This window comes from Bombina bombina, chromosome 2, assembly GCF_027579735.1.
Source record: "Bombina bombina isolate aBomBom1 chromosome 2, aBomBom1.pri, whole genome shotgun sequence".
In the NCBI taxonomy this organism is placed as follows: domain Eukaryota; kingdom Metazoa; phylum Chordata; class Amphibia; order Anura; family Bombinatoridae; genus Bombina; species Bombina bombina.
In genome coordinates this window covers 986,526,556-986,540,207 of record NC_069500.1, presented here as the reverse complement: position 1 = coordinate 986,540,207, position 13,652 = coordinate 986,526,556, and the positions used below count along the sequence as shown (strand labels likewise).

General features: G+C 39.3%; 1 protein-coding gene across 1 annotated transcript in view; it reads left to right on the top strand.

The window, feature by feature from the left end:
- Positions 1-13,652, top strand: part of TBCK (TBC1 domain containing kinase) — a 747,174-nt gene that overhangs the window by 489,786 nt on the left and 243,736 nt on the right. The window contains 1 exon segment of the mRNA XM_053703518.1: positions 7,746-7,921. Within this exon segment, the coding sequence (XP_053559493.1) occupies positions 7,746-7,921 (176 nt within the window).

Below are 13,652 nucleotides of genomic sequence, written 5' to 3'. Positions count from 1 at the left end.
AGATCTTGAACAAGTTTCTCAAGGTTCCATCGTTCAAGATGGAAACCATTCGAACACTTCTTCCTTCCATCCAGGAAGGTCAATTCATGACCAAGGTGGATTTCAAGGATGCGTATCTACATATTCCTATCCACAAGGAACATCATCGGTTCCTAAGGTTTGCATTCCTGGACGAGCATTTCCAGTTCGTGGCGTTTTCTTTCGGATTAGCCACTGCTCCTAGGATTTTCTCATAGGTACTAGGGTCCCTTCTGGCGGTGCTAAGACCAAGGGGCATTGCTGTAGTACCTTACTTGGACGACATTCTGATTCGAGCGTCGTCCCTTCCTCAAGTAAAGGCTCACACGGACATTGTCCTGGCCTTTCTCCGATCTCACGGATGGAAAGTGAACGTGGAAAAGAGTTCTCTATCTCCGTCAACGAGGGTTCCCTTCTTGGGAACTATAATAGACTCCTTAGAAATGAGGATTTTTCTGACAGAAGCCAGAAAAACAAAACTTCTAGACTCTTGTCGGATACTTCATTCCGTTCCTCTTCCTTCCATAGCGCAGTGCATGGAAGTGATAGGTTTGATGGTAGCGGCAATGGACATAGTTCCTTTTGTGCGCATTCATCTAAGACCATTACAACTGTTCATGCTCAGTCAGTGGAATGGGGACTATTCAGACTTGTCTCCGAAGATACAAGTAAATCAGAGGACCAGAGACTCATTCCGTTGGTGGCTGTCCCTGGACAACCTGTCACAAGGGATGACCTTCCGCAGACCAGAGTGGGTCATTGTCACGACCGACGCCAGTCTGATGGGCTGGGGCGCGGTCTGGGGATCCCTGAAAGCTCAGGGTCTTTGGTCTCGGGTAGAATCTCTTCTACCGATAAATATTCTGGAACTGAGAGCGATATTCCATGCTCTCAAAGCTTGGCCTCAGCTAGCGAGGGCCAAGTTCATACATCAACCATCAGGGGGGAACAAGGAGTTCCCTAGCGATGGAAGAAGTGACCAAAATCATTCTATGGGCGGAGTCTCACTCCTGCCACCTGTCTGCTATCCACATCCCAGGAGTGGAAAATTGGGAAGCGGATTTTCTGAGTCGTCAGACATTGCATCCGGGGGAGTGGGAACTCCATCCGGAAATCTTTGCCCAAGTCACTCAACCGTGGGGCATTCCAGACATGGATCTGATGGCCTCTCGTCAGAACTTCAGAGTTCCTTACTACGGGTACAGATCCAGGGATCCCAAGGCGGCTCTAGTGGATGCACTAGTAGCACCTTGGACCTTCAAACTAGCTTATGTGTTCCCGCCGTTTCCTCTCATCCCCAGGCTGGTAGCCAGGATCAATCAGGAGAGGGCGTCGGTGATTTTGATAGCTCCTGCGTGGCCACGCAGGACTTGGTATGCAGATCTGGTGAATATGTCATCGGCTCCACCATGGAAGCTACCTTTGAGACGAGACCTTCTTGTTCTAGGTCCGTTCGACCCACTCCAGCTGACTGCTTGGAGATTGAACGCTTGATCTTATCAAAGCGAGGGTTCTCAGATTCTGTTATTAATACTCTTGTTCAGGCCTGAAAGCCTGTAACCAGAAAAATTACCACATAATTTGGTATATCTGTTGGTGTGAATCTGCAGGATTCCCTTGGGACAAGGTTAAGATTCCTAAGAGTCTATCCTTCCTTCGAGAAGGATTGGAAAAAGGATTATCTGCAAGTTCCTTGATGGGACAGATTTCTGCCTTGTCTGTGTTACTTCACAAAAAGCTGGCAGCTGTGCCAGATGTTCTAGCCTTTGTTCAGGCTCTGGTTAGAATCAAGCCTGTTTACAAAATTTTGACTCCTCCTTGGAGTCTCAACCTAGTTCTTTCAGTTCTTCAGGGGGTTCCGTTTGAACCCTTACATTCCGTTGATATTAAGTTATTATCTTGGAAAGTTTTGTTTTTGGTTGCAATTTCTTCTGCTAGAAGAGTTTCAGAATTATCTGCTCTGCAGTGTTCTTCTCCTTATCTGGTGTTCCATGCAGATAAGGTGGTTTTGCGTACTAAACCTGGTTTTCTTCCAAAAGTTGTTTCTAACAAAAACATTAACCAGGAGATAGTTGTGCCTTCTTTGTGTCCTAATCCAGTTTCAAAGAAGGAACGTTTGTTGCACAACTTGGATGTAGTTCGTGCTCTCAAATTTTACTTAGCAGCTACTAAGGATTTCAGACAAACTTCGTCTTTGTTTGTTGTTTATTCTGGTAAACGGAGAGGTCAAAAAAGCAACTTCTACCTCTCTCTCCTTCTGGATTAAAAGCATTATCCGATTGGCTTATGAGACTGCCGGACGGCAGCCTCCTGAAAGAATCACAGCTCACTCCACTAGGGCTGTGGCTTCCACATGGGCCTTCAAGAACGAGGCTTCTGTTGATCAGATATGTAAGGCAGCGACTTGGTCTTCACTGCACACTTTTTCTAAATTTTACAAATTTGATACTTTTGCTTCTTCTGAGGCTATTTTTTGGGAGAAAGGTTTTGCAAGCCGTGGTGCCTTCCATTTAGGTGACCTGATTTGCTCCCTCCCTTCATCCGTGTCCTAAAGCTTTGGTATTGGTTCCCACAAGTAAGGATGACGCCGTGGACCGGACACACCTATGTTGGAGAAAACAGAATTTATGTTTACCTGATAAATTACTTTCTCAAAGGGTGTGTCCGGTCCACGGCCCGCCCTGGTTTTTTTAATCAGGTCTGATAATTTATTTTCTTTAACTACAGTCACCACGGTAACATATGGTTTCTCCTATGCAAATATTCCTCCTTAACGTCGGTCGAATGACTGGGGTAGGCGGAGCCTAGGAGGGATCATGTGACCAGCTTTGCTGGGCTCTTTGCCATTTCCTGTTGGGGAAGAGAATATCCCACAAGTAAGGATGACGCCGTGGACCGGACACACCGTTGGAGAAAGTAATTTATCAGGTAAACATAAATTCTGTTTTTTACCACAGGATAAAAAATCTAAGGGTAAAAACAGGGCTAATAATCGTTTTCGTTCCTTTCGTTTCGACAAAGAACAAAAGCCTGATCCTTCATCCTCAGGAGCAGTTTCAGTTTGGAAACCATCTCCAGTCTGGAATAAATCCAAGCCTTCTAGAAAGGCAAAGCCTGCTTCTAAGTCCACATGAAGGTGCGGCCCTCATTCCAGCTCAGCTGGTAGGGGGCAGGTTACGTTTTTTCAAAGAAATTTGGATCAATTCTGTTCACAATCTTTGGATTCAGAACATTGTTTCAGAAGGGTACAGAATTGGTTTCAAGATGAGACCTCCTGCAAAGAGATTTTTTCTTTCCCGTGTCCCAGTAAATCCAGTGAAAGCTCAAGCATTTCTGAATTGTGTTTCAGATCTAGAGTTGGCTGGAGTAATTATGCCAGTTCCAGTTCTGGAACAGGGGATGGGGTTTTATTCAAATCTCTTCATTGTACCAAAGAAGGAGAAATCCTTCAGACCAGTTCTGGATCTAAAAATATTGAATCGTTATGTAAGGATACCAACGTTCAAAATGGTAACTGTAAGGACTATCTTGCCTTTTGTTCAGCAAGGGCATTTTATGTCCACAATAGATTTACAGGATGCATATCTGCATATTCCGATTCATCCAGATCATTATCAGTTCCTGAGATTCTCTTTTCTGGACAAAAAGAGGTTTCACTGCAAGGAAAACAGAAACAGAGGCGCCACATGTGTAGATCAATCAAAACAGACAATATCCAAGTTAGATGAGATACAGGATACTCACAAACGTGAAGGCACTCTCTTGTGCCTGTAGGAGCGGGCTGGTATTTAAACAGCAAACCAGCTAGCTGTACCAAGGGATCCCCGTCAGGATATCCTCGCAACAGTAATCCTTCACTAGATTGATTCCAGCAAAAAGGAAAAAATGTTCAGAGGGGAGGAAGGCTAAACAGCCTTATGGTTACTGGCAAGGGAAATGCCATACAAACACCAGATTTGTTTAAAAAGTATCAAGTATTTTATTTTACAAAAGATAAAAAAATACCATCAATAACAAATTAAAGCTTGGTGTATTTAATGGCAAATCTCCTTGTATATAGAGATAATAGCGACGCGTTTCTCAGGGAAGACCCTGTTTCATCAGGCTTGTATGATAATTCTTTTCTGGACAAGCATTACCAGTTTGTGGCTCTGCCGTTTGGCCTAGCTACAGCTCCAAGAATTTTTACAAAGGTTCTCGGTGCCCTTCTGTCTGTAATCAGAGAACAGGGTATTGTGGTATTTCCTTATTTGGACGATATCTTGGTACTTGCTCAGTCTTTACATTTAGCAGAATCTTATACGAATCGACTTGTGTTGTTTCTTCAAGATCATGGTTGGAGGATCAATTCACCAAAAAGTTCATTGATTCCTCAGACAAGGGTAACCTTTCTGGGTTTCCAGATAGATTCAGTGTCCATGACTTTGTCTTAACAGACAAGAGACGTCTAAAATTGATTTCAGCTTGTCGAAACCTTCAGTCACAATCATTCCCTTCGGTAGCCTTATGCATGGAAATTCTAGGTCTTATGACTGCTGCATCGGACGCGATCCCCTTTGCTCGTTTTCACATGCGACCTCTTCAGCTCTGTATGCTGAATCAATGGTGCAAGGATTACACAAAGATATCTCAATTAATATCTTTAAAACCGATTGTACGACACTCTCTAACGTGGTGGACAGATCACCATCGTTTAATTCAGGGGGCTTCTTTTGTGCTTCCGACCTGGACTGTAATTTCAACAGATGCAAGTCTCACAGGTTGGGGAGCTGTGTGGGGATCTCTGACGGCACAAGGAGTTTGGGAATCTCAGGAGGTGAGATTACCGATCAATATTTTGGAACTCCGTGCAATTTTCATAGCTCTTCAGTCTTGACCTCTTCTGAAGAGAGAATCCTTCATTTGTTTTCAGACAGACAATGTCACTACTGTGGCATACATCAATCATCAAGGAGGGACTCACAGTCCTCTGGCTATGAAAGAAGTATCTCGAATTCTGGTTTGGGCGGAATCCAGCTCCTGTCTAATATCTGCGGTTCATATCCCAGGTATAGACAATTGGGAAGCGGATTATCTCAGTCGCCAAACGTTGCATCCGGGCGAATGGTCTCTTCACCCAGAGGTATTTCTTCAGATTGTTCAAATGTGGGAGCTTCCAGAAATAGATCTGATGGCGTCTCATCTAAACAAGAAACTTCCCAGGTATCTGTCCAGATCCCGGGATCCTCAGGCGGAAGCAGTGGATGCATTATCACTTCCTTGGAAGTATCATCCTGCTTATATCTTTCCGCCTCTAGTTCTTCTTCCAAGAGTAATCTCCAAGATTCTGAAGGAATGCTCGTTTGTTCTGCTGGTAGCTCCGGCATGGCCTCACAGGTTTTGGTATGCGGATCTTGTCCGGATGGCCTCTTGCCATCCGTGGACTCTTCCGCTACGACCAGACCTTCTATCGCAAGGTCCTTTTTTCCATCAGGATCTCAAATCCTTAAATTTAAAGGTATGGAGATTGAACGCTTGATTCTTGGTCAAAGAGGTTTCTCTGACTCTGTGATTAATACTATGTTACAGGCTCGTAAATCTGTATCCAGAGAGATATATTATAGAGTCTGGAAGACTTATATTTCTTGGTGTCTTTCTCATCATTTTTCTTGGCATTCTTTTAGAATTCCGAGAATTTTACAGTTTCTTCAGGATGGTTTAGATAAAGGTTTATCCGCAAGTTCTTTGAAAGGACAAATCTCTGCTCTTTCTGTTCTTTTTCACAGAAAGATTGCTAATCTTCCTGATATTCATTGTTTTGTACAAGCTTTGGTTCGTATAAAACCTGTCATTAAGTCAATTTCTCCTCCTTGGAGTTTGAATTTGGTTCTGGGGGCTCTTCAAGCTCCTCCGTTTGAACCTATGCATTCATTGGACATTAAATTACTTTCTTGGAAAGTTTTGTTCCTTTTGGCAATCTCTTCTGCCAGAAGAGTTTCTGAATTATCTGCTCTTTCTTGTGAGTCTCCTTTTCTGATTTTTCATCAGGATAAGGCAGTGTTGCGAACTTCTTTTGAATTTTTACCTAAAGTTGTGAATTCTAACAACATTAGTAGAGAAATTGTGGTTCCTTCATTATGTCCTAATCCTAAGAATTCTAAGGAGAAATCATTGCATTCTTTGGATGTTGTTAGAGCTTTGAAATATTATGTTGAAGCTACTAAGTCTTTCCGAAAGACTTCTAGTTTATTTGTTATCTTTTCTGGTTCTAGAAAAGGCCAGAAAGCTTCTGCCATTTCTTTGGCATCTTGGTTGAAATCTTTAATTCATCTTGCCTATGTTGAGTCGGGTAAAACTCCGCCTCAAAGGATTACAGCTCATTCTACTAGGTCAGTTTCTACTTCCTGGGCGTTTAGGAATGAAGCTTCGATTGATCAGATTTGCAAAGCAGCAACTTGGTCCTCTTTGCATACTTTTACTAAATTCTACCATTTTGATGTATTTTCTTCTTCTGAAGCAGTTTTTGGTAGAAAAGTACTTCAGGCAGCGGTTTCAGTTTGAATCTTCTGCTTATGTTTTTCATTAAACTTTATTTTGGGTGTGGATTATTTTCAGCAGGAATTGGCTGTCTTTATTTTATCCCTCCCTCTCTAGTGACTCTTGCGTGGAAAGATCCACATCTTGGGTAATCATTATCCCATACGTCACTAGCTCATGGACTCTTGCTAATTACATGAAAGAAAACATAATTTATGTAAGAACTTACCTGATAAATTCACTTATTTCATATTAGCAAGAGTCCATGAGGCCCGCCCTTTTTTTGGGGTGGTTATGATTTTTGTATAAAGCACAATTATTCCAATTCCTTATTTTATATGCTTTCGCACTTTTTTATCACCCCACTTCTTGGCTATTCGTTAAACTGAATTGTGGGTGTGGTGAGGGGTGTATTTATAGGCATTTTGAGGTTTGGGAAACTTTGCCCCTCCTGGTAGGAATATATATCCCATATGTCACTAGCTCATGGACTCTTGCTAATATGAAAGAAATGAATTTATCAGGTAAGTTCTTACATAAATTATGTTTTCTTTCATGTAATTAGCAAGAGTCCATGAGCTAGTGACGTATGGGATAATGATTACCCAAGATTATGTTTTTTAGCCAATCAGTGCTCACTCCAGGGTAACTTCACGTGCATGAGCTCAATGTTATCTATATGAAACACATGAACTAATGCCCTCTAGTGGTCAAAATGCATTGATATCAGAGGCAGCCTTCAAGGTCTAAGAAATTAGCATATGAACCTCCTTCAATTAGATTTCAACTAAGAGAACAAAGCAAAATTAGTGATGAAAGTAAATTGGAAAGTTGTTTAAAATTACATTCCCTATTTAAATCATGAAAAAAAAATTTGGACTTGACTATCCCTTTAAAAACTCATATGTAAATATTGCCAACACTGATAACGACAACAGCATAACGGAGATACAGAAAATGTATCTGACTGAGAGGAAATGCAGGGATTATGTACTTAATCTTGAATATTGAAAAGGTCAAGCAGGCTTTGACCTACAAGTGAAAGAACAGATTCTGTGGGTCCACATAGTCCTTATCATTTAAGAAATGGAACAACTTACAAGTCACTATTTACAATCCTTTATAAAAATTAAACTTCATTTAGACCAATAAAACAAATGGCCTTGATGTTTTGTGATATTAATTCATTTAACTTCTGATTTTCTTTACAGAAATAGACATTGAGCGTTGTGTTCGTGAATCAATCAATCTCTTCTGCTGGACACCAAAGAGTGCTACTTATAGACAGCATGCACAGATGCCAAAACAAAACCATGAAAGCAATGGTATGAGCCGACCGCCAAGCAGCTTCTCTTCTGACTTCCAGGAATCTTCCAAGATTGACCTGGTATGTACAACAACAATAACATGCAGCATTTTCTCCTGCTAAATGTCTCTCAACTTAAACCTGTTTAACTTGAAAATAAATTGCTAAATTATAAGTAAAAGCTTGTTTATGATATTTGGTGGTTGTTGCTATGTTGTTTTATTGTTGGGGGGTTTTGTTGGATTTGTTGCTTTTTTTTTTTTTTAAATGTGTTTATTTTTTGCTGTCTTTGATAAAAAAAAGTTTGCCAAATTATGCACAATGCTCAGTTAAATGTAGGTTTATGAATATTAGTACAATTTACTGTGTCTAATAAAAATAGTACTTAGTAAATCACATTTTAATGTACTGAATATTTGTTGTGTGTTCTGATTTATTGTGCTTTACTATGTTGATTGCAAACAAGATAGATCAATAATACACAGTGGGGCCGATTTATCATAGTGTGAGCAGACATGATCCGCTGTAGCGGATCATGTCTTCCGCACAGCTGTTGGCATTTATCACTGCACAAGTATTTCTAGTTAAATGCTTGTGCAATGCTGCCCCCTGCACATTTGCGGCCAATCTGCCACTAGCAGGGTCTGTCAATCAACCCGATCGTATCCGCTGCTTCTTAACTCCTGTTTCCGGCAAGCCTGAAGGCTTTCATGGAAAAAGGTGCATACGGGACATGATAAATCGGCCCCAGTAAATTATATATTTAAATTGTCTAGAAATTGGAGTGTTAATATTACAGGAAATATTTATAATGTTGTTTAATTAAGAATAGGTATCAGTACTCTCACTTTGTATTAAAGACCTAACCATTCTTTTTCTTGTTAACTTCGGAAGATTTTTGTTTCAAAGTTGAATACAAACAGGATGCGTAAACTTTAATCGTCTAAGTAGCTAAACAGCCCACAGTGTTTTACTAGATAGTGCCCAACATATGCTTCAGGGCTCATTCTTCTCAGCAAGCTTGTAAACTTGTGTGTGTATATCAAAATGAGGAAGCATTGGGTTGTCATTTTTCCCATGATCTAATGCATGGTTCCCAACCATTAAGTGTTAAAATAAGTACTACAGAATTGTTTTTCAAATGTTATCATTTTATAATTTACCAGGGTTCATCTTTAATTTCAGGAGACCACTGGCAATATGCTTCCTCCAGCAGACTCAGGTTCCAGGATTTACATACCTACCACTGAATGAACATACATGTTGAGACCATGGGGCCTATTTAAGAAGGTGCGAGCGGACATGATCCGATATTGCGAATCATGTCCGCTGCACATCGATAAATGCCGAAAGCATACGATTTCGGCATTTATCATTGCACCAGCAGTTCTTGTGAACTGCTGGTGCAATACCGCCCCTTGCAGTTTAGCTGCCAATCAGCATAATTTTTTTTTCTACATCACTTACTAGAAGTTAAGTACTAAAGGTACATTGCTTCAGTTTACATTTTCTCCCAGAAGTTTACTATCACTTAACTCACATTTTGATCTTATGGTCTCAGAGTCGATATTTAAAATCAAGCTCTTTGGCTGATCAGTTATTCTTTTTGCTTCAGCTTTATCTTGCAAATCTGGTAATGCAGTTGTAAATTGGAAATTATATATTCCTATTTGGTCTTTATCTCTGACTTTATATCCTTCTTTTTAGTTCTCCTCAGGCCTATCAATTCTAACAACCCAGAGCTTGATCTCTAGATTCATAAACTGCATTTTGGAACAAGATAGTTGAGACCTTTTTTCTTTGTTTAAAACTAGAGCTGCAACAACTAATCGTCATAATCGATAATAATCGATTATGAAAATAGTTGTCAACGAATCTCATAATCGATTAATCGATTAGTTGTTTTGCAATTAGTTGGTCTGTGTACAGCACCAGCTGCTTCACTCCAATTAACTCCTGCATATGGTATTGTGTTTTATGGTTATATCCTTAGCCTAAAGGACGTCTACTTTTCACTTTTTCAGGACAGTATAGGTTTACAACTACCCCTGGCTTATGTGCAACCCAGATATAATAGTCATCATTGGGATTGTTTATATTAAATCTGGTGATTTGGAACTATGCTTTTCATGATATAGTGCCAAGCTTGTTGTTTACACCTTGCCCCTAGATTGATGGGAGTTATTTAAATTGATGTGCACTATTATCTGTTTGCACGATTATTAGCGTATTGCTTGCTATTGCTGATTATATGTACTGTATAAATAAATGTGTAAGGCTTTGTCCTGTTATTGATATACAGTCCTTAGCGATTTTGATTTTGTTTTTTATTGTTTTTTTTATATTTTTAATAAATTGTGATATGTACCAGATTCAACCTTTAAAAGTATATATCCGTTATTTTTAGAGCGGACTAGATATTTCCCCTAACCTTATAGCTGGTTATTTACCATTGCATATAGATATTCAAGATATTTTTATGTTAGAATGAAGTCAAGGGTTACTTTATTGAGAGGCCCCTTGCCAAGGTAGAAAACACTTAGCATTGGTGAAGAGCTAACAAAGATAAATATCCCACTTTGGTGAAATTGGCAAAACCCTACTTATACACCTCAACAGCCTCTGCTGCAGGAAATATAGCTGCAAACAGAGAACCAGCCTTAGCCAGAAGCATGTGGACATGTTGAGATTTTTGCATTTCAATGCTAAGTTTCTGAAAGAGTGAATAAACAGAATGTTATTAACAGTGATAGTCTAACTCTTTCTAGTTCTACCTCTTTTCAAAGAGTTTGTGGTTTTGTTTTGTTTAATTATAAAACTGTGCTCTGCTGCTTAAAAATTGAAGAAACTGTTTTGTTAATATAAAGTTTTAGTCTGAAGTTTATATTTGTAACACTCATTATGTGGATTTTATTTAAAACATAGAAAACTATTATTGATTCTCTTTTTATCCGATTAGTCGATTAATCGAAAAAATAATCGGCCGATTAATCGATTATGAAAATAATAGTTAGTTGCAGCCCTATTTAAAACGTATCTGCAAGTAAGGCCTCTTACATTCACTAAGTCTGTTAGTTAATGGGATACTCAAGTCAAAATAAACTTTCTTTCATGTAATTAGCAAGAGTCCATGAGCTAGTGACGTATGGGATATACATTCCTACCAGGAGGGGCAAAGTTTCCCAAACCTTAAAATGCCTATAAATACACCCCTCACCACACCCACAATTCAGTTTTACAAACTTTGCCTCCGATGGAGGTGGTGAAGTATGTTTGTGCTAGATTCTACGTTGATATGCGCTCCGCAGCAAGTTGGAGCCCGGTTTTCCTCTCAGCGTGCAGTGAATGTCAGAGGGATGTGAGAAGAGTATTGCCTATTTGAATGCAGTGATCTCCTTCTAAGGGGTCTATTTCATAGGTTCTCTGTTATCGGTCGTAGAGATTCATCTCTTACCTCCCTTTTCAGATCGACGATATACTCTTATATATACCATTACCTCTGCTGATTCTCGTTTCAGTACTGGTTTGGCTATCTGCTATATGTAGATGAGTGTCCTGGGGTAAGTAAGTCTTATTTTCTGTGACACTCCTAGCTATGGTTGGGCACTTTGTTTATAAAGTTCTAAATATATGTATTCAAACATTTATTTGCCTTGACTCAGAATGTTCAACTTTCCTTATTTTTCAGACAGTCAGTTTCATATTTGGGATAATGCATTTTAATTTAACATTTTTACCTTAAAATTTGACTTTTTCCCTGTGGGCTGTTAGGCTCGCGGGGGCTGAAAATGCTTCATTTTATTGCGTCATTCTTGGCGCGGACTTTTTTGGCGCAAAAATTCTATTTCCGTTTCCGGCGTCATACGTGTCGCCGGAAGTTGCGTCATTCTTTGACGTTATTTTGCGCCAAAAATGTCGGCGTTCCGGATGTGGCGTCATTTTTGGCGCCAAAAAGCATTTAGGCGCCAAATAATGTGGGCGTCTTATTTGGCGCGAAAAAATATGGGCGTCACTTTTCTCTCCATATTATTTAAGTCTCATTTTTTATTGCTTCTGGTTGCTAGAAGCTTGTTCTTTGGCATTTTTTCCCATTCCTGAAACTGTCATTTAAGGAATTTGATCAATTTTGCTTTATATGTTGTTTTTTTTTTTCTTTTACATATTGCAAGATGTTCCACGTTGCAACTGAGTCAGAAGATACTTCAGGAAAATCACTGCACAGTGCTGGAGCTACCAAGCTAAGTGTATCTGCTATAAACTTTTGGTATCTGTTTCTCCAGCTGTTATTTGTATTGCATGTCATGTCAAACTTATTAATGCAGATAAAATTTCCTTTAGTACTGTTACATTACCTGTTGCTGTTCCGTCAACATCTAATTTTCAGAGTGTTCCTGATAACATAAGAGATTTTATTTTTTAAATCCATTAAGAAGGCTATGTCTGTTATTTCTCCTTCTAGTATACATAAAAGTCTTTTAAAACTTCTCTTTTTTCAGATGAATTTTTAAATGTACATCATCATTCTGATACTGATAATGGTTCTTCTGGTTCAGAGGTTTCTGTCTCAGAGGTTGATGCTGATAAATCTTTGTATTTGTTCAAGATGGAATTTATTCGTTCTTTACTTAAAGAAGTGTTATTTGCATTAGAAATAGAGGATTCTGGTCCTCTTGATACTAAATGTAAACGTTTAAATAAGGTTTTTAAATCTCCTGTAGTTATTCCAGAAGTGTTTTATCTCCCTGATGCTATTTCTGAAGTAATTTCCAGGGAATGGAATAATTTGGGTAATTTATTTACTCCTTCTAGACGTTTAAGCAAATTATATCCTGTGCCATCTGACAGATTAGAGTTTTTTTGGGACAAAAATCCCTAAGGTTATGGGGCTGTCTCTACTCCTGCTAATGTACTACTATTCCTACGGCAGATAGTACTTCATTTAAGGATCCTTTAGATAGGAAAATTGAATCCTTTCTAAGAAAAGCTTACTTATGTTCAGGTAATCTTCTTAGACCTGCTATATTTTTAGCGGATGTTGCTGCAGCTTCAACTTTTTGGTTAGAAGCTTTATCGCAACAAGTAACAGATCATAATTTTATAGCATTATTATTATTCTATAACATGCTAATAATTTTATTGGTGATACCATCTTTTGATATCATTAGAGTTGATGTCAGGTATATGTCTCTAGCTATTTTAGCTAGAAAAGCTTTATGGATTAAACTTGGAATGCTGACATGTCTTCTAAGTCAACTTTGCTTTCCCTTTCTTTCCAGGGTAAATAATCATTTTCGTTCCTTTCCTCACAAGGAACAACAGCCTGATCCTTCATCCTCAGGAGCGGTATCAGTTTGGAAACTATTTCCAGTTTGGAATATATCCAAGCCTTATAGAAACCTATAGCCAGCTCCTAAGTACCTATGAAGGTGCGGCCCTTATTCCAGCTCAGCTGGTATGGGGCAGATTACGTTTTCTTCAAAGAAATTTGGATCAATTCCGTTCTTAATCTCTGGTTTCAGAAACATTGTTTCAGAAAGGTACAGAATTGGCTTCAAGTTAAGGCCTCCTGCTAAGAGATTCTTTTCTTTCCCATGTCCCAGTTAACACAGCAAAGGCTCAGCATTTCTGAAATGTGTTTCAGATCTAGAGTTGGCTGGAGTATTTATGCCAGTTCCAGTTCTGGAACAGGGGCTGGGGTTTTATTTTATCTCTTCATTGTACCAAAGAAGGTCAATTCCTTCAGACCAGTTCCGGATCTATCATTATTGAATCGTTATGTTAGGATACCAACATTCAAGATGGTTACTGTAGG